The sequence below is a fragment of the Postia placenta genome (assembly GCF_002117355.1).
Source record: "Postia placenta MAD-698-R-SB12 unplaced genomic scaffold POSPLAscaffold_20, whole genome shotgun sequence".
Lineage (NCBI taxonomy): Eukaryota > Fungi > Basidiomycota > Agaricomycetes > Polyporales > Adustoporiaceae > Rhodonia > Rhodonia placenta.
Genome location: NW_020169851.1, coordinates 80,085 through 92,342, shown reverse-complemented (window position 1 = coordinate 92,342; position 12,258 = coordinate 80,085). Strand labels below are relative to the sequence as shown.

The 12,258-nt window shown below is 57.2% G+C and overlaps 1 protein-coding gene across 1 annotated transcript; it reads right to left on the bottom strand.

The window, feature by feature from the left end:
* Window positions 1–7,774: 7,774 nt before the first annotated feature.
* On the bottom strand, window positions 7,775–9,646 carry POSPLADRAFT_1158100 (hypothetical protein; the record flags this gene model as incomplete). The annotated part of the gene is made up of 2 exons (XM_024487279.1): window positions 7,775–9,497; window positions 9,588–9,646. Coding segments are annotated over 2 exons (1,782 nt in total), but the record flags the coding sequence as incomplete, so codon positions are not given.
* Window positions 9,647–12,258: the final 2,612 nt, after the last annotated feature.

Sequence of the window (12,258 nt, the reverse complement as noted above, 5' to 3'; positions counted from 1 at the left end):
AAGCAAACTGGGGACCTCGGTCTGATATGACCTTGGCCGGGGCCCCATGATGCTTGAACACATCGCGGATGTACAGGTCTGCCGCACCTTCTGCCGTCAGGGTCTCATGACAGGCCGAGAAGTGGACCTGCTTGGTAAAGCGGTCGGCGGTGACCAGGATCGAGTCAAATCCATCAGACTTCGGCAAGCCAACGATCATGTCGGTCGTGATGATCTGCCATGGGCGCTTGGGGATCTCATTCGGCTTCAGCGGACCCTGGGGTTTGGCTGGGAATGTCTTTGTACGGTTGCACACGTCGCAGGTGCTTACGTACTCATTGACGAATTTAGACATTCCTGGCCACCAGTAATTCCGCGACACGAGCTCCAGGGTTTTGGCACGGCCGCCATGACCGGCAATCGGCGAGTCGTGGTGGATCTTGACTATATCCCACCGGAGCTCTGCGTTTTTTGGGACGTACACGCATCCGCGGAACAGCAGAAGCCCTTGTTCGGCATTCCACTCCTCAAAACCCCTTTGCAGCCGGGGCGGCCCGAGGTCCTGTACTTTTTCAAGTGCCTCGGCCACCTCCCGATCCTTATCCGAACACTCCCTAATGCGCTTCAGAAGCGACTGATCGGCCGTTACCGAGGCATGGCCGCGCCTGGCGGAGGCGATGCGGAAGCGCTCTGGTTTGAGAACCACCTGATCGGTGTTATCGTCCTCATCACCGATCTGATGGTCTGATCGACGTGACAGGCCATCAGCCTTTCCATTGGACGTCCCGGCTTTATGCGTGATGCAGAAGTCAAAGCGCGCTAGGAACAGCGACCATCGCGCTTGACGACGCGTGAGGTGCTGGGACGTGCGCCAGTATTCGAGGTTCTTGTGATCAGTGACGATCTCGAACTGATTGGGCAGACCCTCGAGATAATGGCGCCAATCGTCTAGTGCCTCAATGATCGCGAGCATCTCCTTATCGTAGATCTCATAGTTACGCTGGGCTGGGTCCATAGCGTGAGATCGGTAGGCGATAGGGTGCCATTTGCCATCATCTTGCTTCTGCATCAATACGCCGCTGGTGGCATAGCCTGAGGCATCAACCTCAATGCGCGTCTCCCGATTAGGATCGTACAGCGCCAAGACTGGAGTCGTCGCAAAGAGCCGCTTGAGCTCGTCGAAGGCGTGCTGCTCTTCCTCACCCCAATGCCATGGGTCGTTCCCTGTGAGCCGGTCGAGTGGTCGCGAGATCTTAGCAAAGTCCTTTATGAAGCGGCGGTAGAAATTGGAGAACCCCCGGAACTCCTGAACGTCTTTTTTGTTCCGGGGCACCGGTGATACGACCTACGAAACCCTAACCCCTAACCTGGGTGCGACCTAAAGGGACTAGAGAGACGGATTATAGTCTAATGAGAGGGGAGTTAGCAGCAAGGTGTCCCGCGGTTCGAGTGAACACGAGAAACGCCTTCGGAAAAGGCTACAAACGCTAGGGAAGGTACGAGGTGGCTTCAACACGTCGTCAAAGCTACTCGGAGGCTGGGAGTGGTTAGTGGAGACGATCGAAGCTCGGCAGAGCTCTTCGACGTATCGTAGAGAGAAGGGACACGATTCGATAGGGGGGACTTAACTAGGACGCGGTTCGAGGTGCAACGCAGTTCTTCAACAATAGTCGAAGTCGAAAGGTTCGTCGAGACGGTATCGACGAGTGAACACAGTGGACGAGGTTTCGAGGTTACGCAGTGAGGAACGAAGTGACGCAGTTGAGGACGTAGACGCAGGGCGAACTCGACTTATGAGCTCTGAACTCGAGGGGGGGGGACGGATCTTGTATTTTTGGGGAGAACTACGACAGATTTTATACTACACAGGATGCTACGACTATTCGAGAGTGGCATACGGGTACAAAGGGCTTTGCATTGTTCCTCAAGAACCTGCCTCACCGAGAGGCACATACCAAGTCCATTGGTAGAGTGACGTCATGCCGAACACGGAGATGAAGAGCAACATATGGCCACTTCGGACCGGTAGCCGTCGTGAAGGCATGCCGCGAGGTTCGATACCTAATTGGGAAAGACCGGCTACTTCGGTGTGGCTTGGAGCGAAGCGCGCGCTTGGCCGAGCGGCGTCAAGTGGCCCTATTGTTCGCCGAATGCGGAAGACGTTCCGAGATCTACGCACGAGGCATCGGGAAGACCGTGCCGAGCTTCGAGTAAGCGTTGCGCACCGTCGAAGGTGTCAAAGAGCGTCGAAGGCGAAATCAAAGTGTTGGGAGACTGAGTCGAAGTGCCGGGCGGGATGCGAGTGCCGAAAAGAGGTGAATCGGGGCCCAGAGGGGCTTGGCGCCTATCACCGGCCATTCATTGATTCCTTTTAGCTTTGCGGGATCCATCGCCACCTCATCACCACCGAACACATAGCCAACATAGTCGACCTTGGGAACGTCCCACTCGCATTTCTCAGGCTTCAGGAACAGATCATTATCCTGAAGGCGGCGCAGAACCTCGCGTGTGACCTTCTCATGCTCCTCTTTATTGGTGGAGAAGATGAGTATATCGTCCAGGTACACAAGGATCTTGCCGCCGACAATGAGATCGTGGAAGATCTCGTTCATCATTGCCTGGAAGGTCGCGGGGGAGTTGGTGAGACCAAAGAACATCACCAAAGGCTCGTACAACCCTCGATTAGTCACAAAGGCCACCTTCCATTCGTCACCGGCCTTGATCCGGACGTTATTGTATCCCCATCGGATGTCGAACTTTGTGAAGAGCGTAGCGCCGCAGAGCTTATCCACCATCTCGGCGATCAACGGCAAGGGATAATGATTTTTGACCGTGATCACGTTCAATCGGCGGTAGTCCTGTACGGGTCGAAGCGTCCCTTCCTTCTTTTTGATGAAGACGAAGGGGGACGAAATGGGCAACTTCGACTCCCGTATGTAGCCCTTCGCTAGTTGCTCTTTCAGGAACTTGTCTAGTTCCTCCTGCTCGTTGTTCGACAAGGGGTACACCTTAGAGTGGAAGGTCGAATAGCCGGGCACGAGTTCGATTGCGTGATCATACGGCTTCCTTTCAGGTAACCGTTCTGATGCTTCCTTGGAGAAGACATTCAGGAACTCGTGGTACTGCTTGGGCACCGACTCCTCGGCGGTCTTAACGACCTTGTTTTTGATCTCCTCCTCAGCGAACAGCTAGGAGTACGTATGCCCTGCTGCGATGAACAGCTGAGGGGCGCCGGGAAGCGTGATACCTTGCTCCTAGGCTTCGATCAAATCAGCCTCATCCCATTCTACTTCCGTTGGACCTTCTTCGGATTCGAAGTCCGGGAGTACCTTACTCCGGCAGGCACCTATAACCGATCATTTGGACTTCGGCAAACGCCTACGCGCCGTGGGCCTGTCCCCCGTATCACGCGCAGTCGCTGCTTGCTCCATTCGGCCAGTCCTCCTGGCTGTCGCGACTTGAGGTCAAGCGACAGGGGAAAACCTAGAAAGCTGGGGGCGTTCGACTAGTTCTCACCGAAGCGATGGTGAGCAACGCTCAAACCTAAGGCTAGGGACAAGTAATGTATTAGTTAGTTGTAAGGTAAGTAAGAGAATACAGGAGCTTACTGACCTAGGGACAAGAGGTCGAAACTGAGGTCCCTAGGGCAGCAGAGGCCGGCTTATATACATGGGGAGATAAGGGCAGGCTGTGCGCGTTGGTCCGTGCGCAGCTGGTCCGTGCGCAGCATGCTGACGCGGCCCCGGGGGCCGGTGAGTCAGAGCAGCTGTGTCAGCGGAGCCCGAGCTGTGCCGCGCACTGCCGTCCTATCTAATCTGATCGTACAGTAGATATGATGTGTCCGTATCAGGCAAGTAGTACAGAGGTCGCGGGTTCGAGCCCGTGAAAAGGAAAAAATTAAAAAATGGCTGGATGCCGTACCAACTCGTGACATTACCCCCCCCTCAACGGCGCATGACCTCATGCGAGGCGCCCTTGCCCATCTCCCACCCGGAGCGGCAGCGTGCTTCAGTCAGCGGCGAGGGCATTGGCTGAAAGTTGAGACCACCAAAGGTAGTAGCGTTGAGTCGACGAGGGGCGTTTGGATTCTTCCGGTGGAAGTCGGCTATGAGGGCCGGCGCATTGGCAACGTTGCGCGCCGGTTCCCATGACGTATGCGAGTCGTCATAACCCTTCCACTTGACGAGGTACTGCAGCTGACGCCGGAAGATCCGCAAATCCTGGATCCGCTCAACCTCATACTCCTCATCGCCCTCGACCTCGATCGCAGGCGGCTCCTCCGGCTCCCGGCCCGGGATATCGCTACGCGTGTACTTGCTAAGCAAGGAGACATGGAACACCGGGTGTACCGGCACTGACTTCGGCAGGACTAATTCATAATCCAAATCTCCGGGCTTTCGCTGCACGGCATATGGTCCGAGGCGCTTGGGACTGAGCTTCTTGCTTGGCTGTTTCAGCTTAAGGTTCCGAGCATCAAGCCAGACCTTGTCCCCCGGCACGAAGACCGGTGCCTCTTGCACGTGCTTATCGTAGTACACCTTCATACGCTCGGCTGACAGCTCGAGCGCAGAGCGCGTATTGTCGCGGATCTCCTTCAGGATTTTGAGCCGATCCGCAGCAGCGGGCATCGTGGACATCGGATTGATCCGCACTTGGATCTCAGGATGGTACCCTTGATGCAGGTAGAAAGGGGAGTGCCCGGTCGCGGAGTGAACTCGGTTGTTCAGTGCGAATTCCGCGAGCGGCAACTGCTTTGCCCAATCATCCTGCCTATGGTTTGTGAAAGCACGCAGGTACTGTTCGATTTCCTGGTTCCAGCACTCCGTCTGGCCGTCCGTCTGAGGGTGGAACACTGTGGACAGCGCTGGCTCAATCCCTAGTCCCTTGTACACCGCATGGAGATATTTTGAAGCAAACTGGGGACCTCGGTCTGATATGACCTTGGCCGGGGCCCCATGATGCTTGAACACATCGCAGATGTACAGGTCTGCCGCACCTTCTGCCGTCAGGGTCTCATGACAGGCCGAGAAGTGGACCTGCTTGGTAAAGCGGTCAGCGGTGACCAGGATCGAGTCGAATCCATCAGACTTCGGCAGGCCGACGATCATATTGGTCGTGATGATCTGCCATGGGCGCTCGGGGATCTCGTTCGGCTTCAGCGGACCCTGGGGTTTGGCTGGGAATGTCTTGGTACGGTTGCACACGTCGCAGGTGCTTACGTACTCATTGACGAATTTGGACATCCCAGGCCACCAGTAATTCCGCGACACGAGCTCCAGGGTTTTGGCACGGCCGCCATGACCGGCAATCGGCGAGTCGTGGTGGATCTTGACGATATCCCGCCGGAGCTCCGCGTTCTTGGGGACGTACACGCACCCGCGAAACAGCAGAAGCCCTTGTTCGGCATTCCACTCCTCAAAGCCCCTTTGTAGCCACGGTGGCCCGAGATCCTGCACCTTTTCGAGTGCCTCGGCCACCTCCCGATCCTTCTCTGAACATTCCCTGATGCGCTTCAGAAGCGACTGATCGGCCGTCACCGAGGCATGACCGCGCCGGGCGGAGGCGATGCGGAAGCGCTCCGGCTTGAGAACCACCTGATCGGTGTTATCGTCCTCATCGCCGATCTGATGGTCTGATTGTCGCGACAGGGCATCAGCCTTTCCATTCGACGTTCCGGCCTTGTGTGTGATGCGGAAGTCGAAGCGGGCCAGGAACAGCGACCATCGCGCTTGACGACGCGTGAGGTGCTGGGACGTGCGCCAGTATTCGAGGTTCTTATGATCGGTTACAATCTCGAACTGATTGGGTAACCCCTCGAGATAGTGGCGCCAATCGTCTAGTGCCTCAATGATCGCGAGCATCTCCTTATCGTAGATCTCGTAGTTACGCTGGGCAGGGTCCATAGCGTGAGATCTGAAGGCGATAGGGTGCCATTTGCCGTCGTCCTGCTTCTGCATCAACACGCCACCAGTGGCGTAGCCTGAGGCATCAACCTCAATGCGCGTCTCCCGATTAGGATCGTACAGCGCTAGGACTGGAGTCGTCGCGAAGAGCCGCTTGAGCTCGTCAAAGGCGTGCTGCTCCTCTTCACCCCAATGCCACGGGTCGTTCCCTGTGAGCCGGTCGAGTGGTCGCGAGATCTTAGCGAAGTCTTTGATGAAGCGGCGGTAGAAGTTGGAAAACCCCCGGAACTTCTGAACGTCTTTCTTGTTCCAGGGTACCGGCCACTCATTGATTCCCTTCAGCTTCGCAGGATCCATTGCTACCTCATCGCCACCGAACACATAGCCGACGTAGTCGACCTTGGGGACGTCCCATTCGCACTTCTCAGGCTTCAGGAACAGATCGTTGTCCTGAAGGCGGCACAGAACCTCGCGTGTGACCTTCTCGTGCTCCTCCTTGCTGGTGGAGAAGATGAGTATATCATCCAGGTACACGAGGACCTTGCCACCGACGATGAGGTCATGGAAGATCTCGTTCATCATTGCCTGGAAAGTGGCGGGGGAGTTGGTGAGGCCGAAGAACATCACCAGGGGTTCGTACAGCCCCCGATTAGTCACAAAGGCCGCCTTCCATTCGTCACCGGCTTTGATCCGGACGTTGTTGTATCCCCATCGGCCATCGAACTTCGTGAAGAGCGTGGCACCGCGGAGCTTGTCTACCATTTCGGCAATCAGCGGCAAGGGGTAGCGATTTTTGACGGTGATCGCATTCAACCGGCGGTAGTCTTGTACGGGTCGAAGTGTCCCTTCCTTCTTTTTGATGAAGAAGAAGGGGGACGAGATAGGCGACTTCGATTCCCGTATGTAACCCTTCGCCAGCTGCTCCTTTAGGAACTTATCGAGTTCCTCCTGCTCGTTGTTCGATAATGGGTACACCTTCGAATGGAACGTTGAGTAGCCGGGTACGAGTTCAATCGCATGATCGTACGGCTTCCTTTCGGGTAGCCGTTCTGATGCTTCCTTGGAGAAGACATTCAGGAACTCATGGTACTGTTTAGGTACCGACTCCTCAGCAGTCTTAACGACCTTCTTCTTGATCTCCTCCTCAGCAAACAGCTGGGAGTACGTGTGCCCTGCTGCAACAAATAGCTGAGGGGCGCCGGGAAGCGTGACACCTTGCTCCCAGGCTTCGATCAAGTCGGCCTCTTCCCATTCTACTTCCACCGGATCTTCTTCGGATTCGAAGTCCGGGAGTACCTTACTCCGGCAAGCGCCTATAACCAACCGTTTGGACTTCGGCGATCGCCTGCGCGCCGTGGGCCTGACCCCCGTATCACGCGCAGTTGCCGCTTGCTCCATTCGGCCAGTCTTCCTGGCACTGCACGCTTCAGGGCATCGCGACAATTTGAGGGAGCCCTCCTCCCAATCTATCTCGGGGTTGTGCTCGCGTAGCCAATCCAACCCTACGATCACATCCTCTGGTCCAATGTCCGTGACCGTAAACACTGTCTTCTCGACGTGTTCTCCTATGTGCATCTGTAGCACTGCTACTTCCGAGATGCTTCCGTCTTTGTTTAGGGTGCCGTCGATATTGTACAGCGGAATCGGTTCTTTCAATTTCCGCGTTTGCACCTTATTTTCCTTAATGAATCGCTTGTTGATAAACTTCGTGGTGGCTCCGCTGTCCACCATAGCGATTATGTCCTTGTGCCGTCTTTTTCCTTGAAGTCGAACTGGGATGTGAAAGTGCTGGGACCCCTGGTCCAACTCATACACCATTGCAGTCGACAATACATCATACTTGTTACAGGATATATGCGGCCCGACGCGTGCGGCACGAAGCGCGGACCGGATCAAAAACCCTCTTCCTTCATTGCCCGATAATGCTCGAGCTCCTCGCGCATCGACTTCACCTGTGCCATTAAGTCCGCCAGCTCCAATTGCTCGGATTTCGCTGAAGCGGCACTTATACTTGCCGAGGGTGTTGTCGTGACGGGGGCGCTTGTCGCAGCCTGGGTGGAGCCCAAGGCAACCGTAGCCCGCGCGTCGGCGCGTTTTGTGTAAGGCTTGTCCTTACAATTGGGGCACTCGAATCGTCGGTACCCTTGCTTCCCACAGCCGAAGCATGTGCCAGGGAAGTTTCCTTTTCCGACGGCCGCATTGATGCTGGCCGAAGCTCCGTGTGACTGGGGTGCACCACCGCGTGCCCCGCCGCGTCCTCGGCCACGAGCCGAGAAGAAATTGTTCAACTCGGGCCGGCGGGCCCGGCTGATGTCGAGGATCTGTTCGACCTCCGTGGCGCGCTTGTCAGCGTCTTCCCACGTAGTGAACGTCTCGAGCTCAATTTTGCGGTAGACGCGGGAGGGGATGCCGCTCAAGTACTTGTCGCGTAGCTCTAGGTCGCCGTACCCGGAGCGGTCCGCCGGACCTTTGAACAGCGCGGAGAACTCCGCAGCAGTGCGTTTTTCGCGGACCGATTTGTCCGCGCAGAGTTTGGTCAGCTCTACCTGAGCCGCTGCCTCATCATCGAGGTTGCCGAAGCGGGCTTTGAAAGCCGCGGCAAAGGCCGCCTCATTCGCGAAGGGGGTCGTTACTCCCTGAGCACCGATTTGCACAGATGCGAGTTGGGCAAAGTATGGAGTGGCCCAGGTGCGGGCGTCACCGTCGAGCAGGCTTAGTGCAACCTGCACCTTGAGTTCAATGGTGGTCAACGACATGTTGACCAGCCAGTAGATGCGCAGTTGCGACAGAAACCTGGCGCACTCGATGATGGTCTTGCCATCGTATCGGAGGGGGAGGAGGAGTTTCAGGGTGTCCTTATCAGGGGGGGGCGCTGGTGAGGACATTACCGGCGACGAGGGGGACGGAGGACTGCCCGCGGGCGGAGACGGCTGTTGTGACTGTCCGCCGGGCGAACTTCGAGAGGAGCGCGTGCTTGAGCGGCCTCGCGGCGGCGACGGCGGTGGAGGCGATGGAGGAAGTCCGGTGGCGGGGTTACGTACGACAGGGACTGGAGTCGAGGAGGGGACTGCGGACGACGAGCTGGCCCAAGAATACGACGGAGTGTCGCGGGGCTCGGCCTTGGGAGGTCTTTCCAGCCGCGGCCCCAAGGAGGACTGGGGGATCGCTTGAGGGGTCGCTGAAGGCTGTGCGACTGCCTCAGTTCCTTGAGGGAGATGGGGATCTCCTCGCGCTTGACCTGTACTGGCGACAGGTTGGGGGATGCGGGTGCCTGGGGAGGCAGGTTGGGAAGGGACGGGAGTGACGTGGCGAGATGTGGATCTCGAGGTGCCAGCGTATCGAAGTGCCGGGCCGCGGGGATGTTGGACTCGTCGGATTGGCACGTAGCGTCCTTCGTCGGTAGTGATGGACCGCGGAGTACGATTAGGGCACGGTTGTCGATCACAAATGAAGAAGGGAGCTCGATTCCCGTTGCTTTCGGGGTCGTCGCGGGAGACGTCGACTTGCTCCTGGGTGTCGAAGGCGTGCTCGATTCGAGAGCAGTCGAAGAATTCGTCAGCCACGGTGATGGGGGAAGGAAGGGGAGGTGCGCGTGCTACGAAAGGCCGTGCTAGACTAGCTTACACCTACGGCGCCCGAGGTAACACCAGGGTTCGCAATTCACGTGGGGCCCAGTACTGCTTTTGGCTAGTATGCAGCAGGAACCTAGTCCACGCGTCCGTGAGGACAAGTACCGCCCACTGAAGTGCAGGTACTGAAAAGTTCGTTCCCTTAGTGGCGGCGATGTATAGTATGCTTATCTACGTATCGTAGAGTATAGTAAGGGTGCGCACCACCCAACCTATAGGAAGTGAATGTGAGTTGTGGGAGTCCCGCTGGAACACCGGCAGCTATGGGGAGTTTCGACCTAATGTCGCGACTTGAGGTCAAGCGACAGGGGAAAACCTAGAAAGCTGGGGGCGTTCGACTAGTTCTCACCGAAGCGATGGTGAGCAACGCTCAAACCTAAGGCTAGGGACAAGTAATGTATTAGTTAGTTGTAAGGTAAGTAAGAGAATACAGGAGCTTACTGACCTAGGGACAAGAGGTCGAAACTGAGGTCCCTAGGGCAGCAGAGGCCGGCTTATATACATGGGGAGATAAGGGCAGGCTGTGCGCGTTGGTCCGTGCGCAGCTGGTCCGTGCGCAGCATGCTGACGCGGCCCCGGGGGCCGGTGAGTCAGAGAGGCTATGTCAGCGGAGCCCGAGCTGTGCCGCGCACTGCCGTCCTATCTAATCTGATCGTACAGTAGATATGATGTGTCCGTATCAGGCAAGTAGTACAGAGGTCGCGGGTTCGAGCCCGTGAAAAGGAAAAATTAAAAAACGGCTGGATGCCGTACCAACTCGTGACACTGGCACTGCACGTTTCAGGGCATCGCGACAATTTGAGGGAGCCTTTCTCCCAATCGATTTCAGGGTTGTGCTCACACAGCCAATCCAACCCAACGATTACGTCTTCTGGACCGATGTTCGTGACCATAAACACTGTCTTCTTGACGTGTTCTCCTATCTGCATCTGTAGCACGGCTACCTCCGAGATGCTTCCGTCTTTATTGAGTGTTCCATCAATATTGTAAAGCGGAATTGTCTCTTTCAATTTCCGCGTTCGTACTCGATTCTCCGTGATGAAACGCTTGTTGATGAACTTCGTAGTGGCTCCGCTGTCCACCATTGCAACTATATCTTTGCGCCGTCTTTCTCCTTTGAGGCGCACCGGGATGTGGAAATGCTGGGACCCGTGGTCCAATTCATACACATTTGCGGTCGCCAATACATTGTACAGATTATTATTACGCGGCCCGATGCATGCGGCACGAAGCGCGGACCGGATCAAAAAGACTCCTCCTTCATCGCTCGATAGTGCTCGAGCTCCTCGTGCATTGACTTCATCTGTGCTATCAAGTCTGCCAGCTTGGAACTTTCCGATTTCGCTGAAGCGGCACTTATACTTGCCAAGGATGAAGCGACGGGGGCACTTGTCGCCGCCTCGGTAGAGCCCGAGGCAACCGTAGCCCGCGCATCGGCGCGTTTTGTGTAAGGCTTGTCCTTACAATTGGGGCACTCGAAGCGTCGGTACCCTTGCTTCCCACAGCCAAAGCAAGTGCCGGGGAAGTCTCCTTTTCCGACGGCCACATTGATGCTGGCCGAAGCTCCATGCAACGAGGGTGCACCACCACGTGCCCCGCCGCGACCTCGACCCCGGGCCGAGAAGAAGTTGTTTAGCTCGGGCCGACGGGCCTGGCTGATGTCGAGGATCTGCTCGACCTCGGTGGCGCGCTTCTCAGTGGCTTTCCACGTGGTGAAGGTCTCGAGCTCGATCTTGTGGTATACGCGGGAGGGGATGCCGCCCAGGTACTTGTCGCGTAGTTCCAGGTCCCCATACCCGGAACGGTCCGCTGGACCCTTGAACAACGCAGAGAACTCCGCAGCAGTGCGTTTTTCGCGGACCGACTTGTCCGCGCAGAGCTTTGCCAGCTCTACTTGTGCTGCTGCCTCGTCGTCGAGATTTCCGAAGCGGGCCTTAAAGGCAGCGGTGAAGGGCGCTTTGTTCCTGAAGGGGGTTGTAACCCCTTGCACACCCATCTGCACCGACGCGAGTTGGGCGAAGTAAGGTGTGGCCCAGGCGCGGGCATCTCCATCGAGCAGGCTGAGTGCGACCTGGACCTTAAGCTCGATGGTGGTCAACGACGTGTTGACCAGCCAGTAGATGCGCAGCTGCGACAGGAACCGGTTGCACTCGATAACGGTTTTGCCATCGTATCGGAGTGGGAGGAGGAGCTTCAACGTCTCCTTGTCGGGGACGGCTGCGGGGGATGACATTATCGGCGTTGGGGGGGACGGAGGACGTTGCGGGGGCGGAGGCGGCTGTGGTGGCCTTCCGCCGATCGAACTTCGAGAGGAGCGAGTGCTCGAGCGGCCTCTCGGCGGAGTCGGCGGTGAAGGCGCCGGAGAAAGTTCGGTGGGGGGGTCACGTACGTCAGGGACTGCTGACGCGGGGGCGAGCGCTGTCGGCGAGGCGGGCCGAGCAGGATCCACGGACTCGGACTCCGAGACTCCTTCTTCACTCACACTCTCCTCAGGCTCAGGCTCTGGCGCAGGGTCTGGAGGGAGATCTCCTCGCGCTTGACCTGGATCAGCGACGACAGTTTGAGGGAGACGGGAGCTGGGGGAGACAGGGCGAGAATGCCGCGAGGCAGATCGAGACGCGAGGGTGCTGCGGGGACCGAGCAGATGTTGGGCCCTTCTGATCGCCTTGTAGCGCAGGTAGTCTTCCGCGATCGATCGGGGTGTCCGGTTTGGGCACGGCTGCTGCTCGCAACGGTAGAGGGCAGGC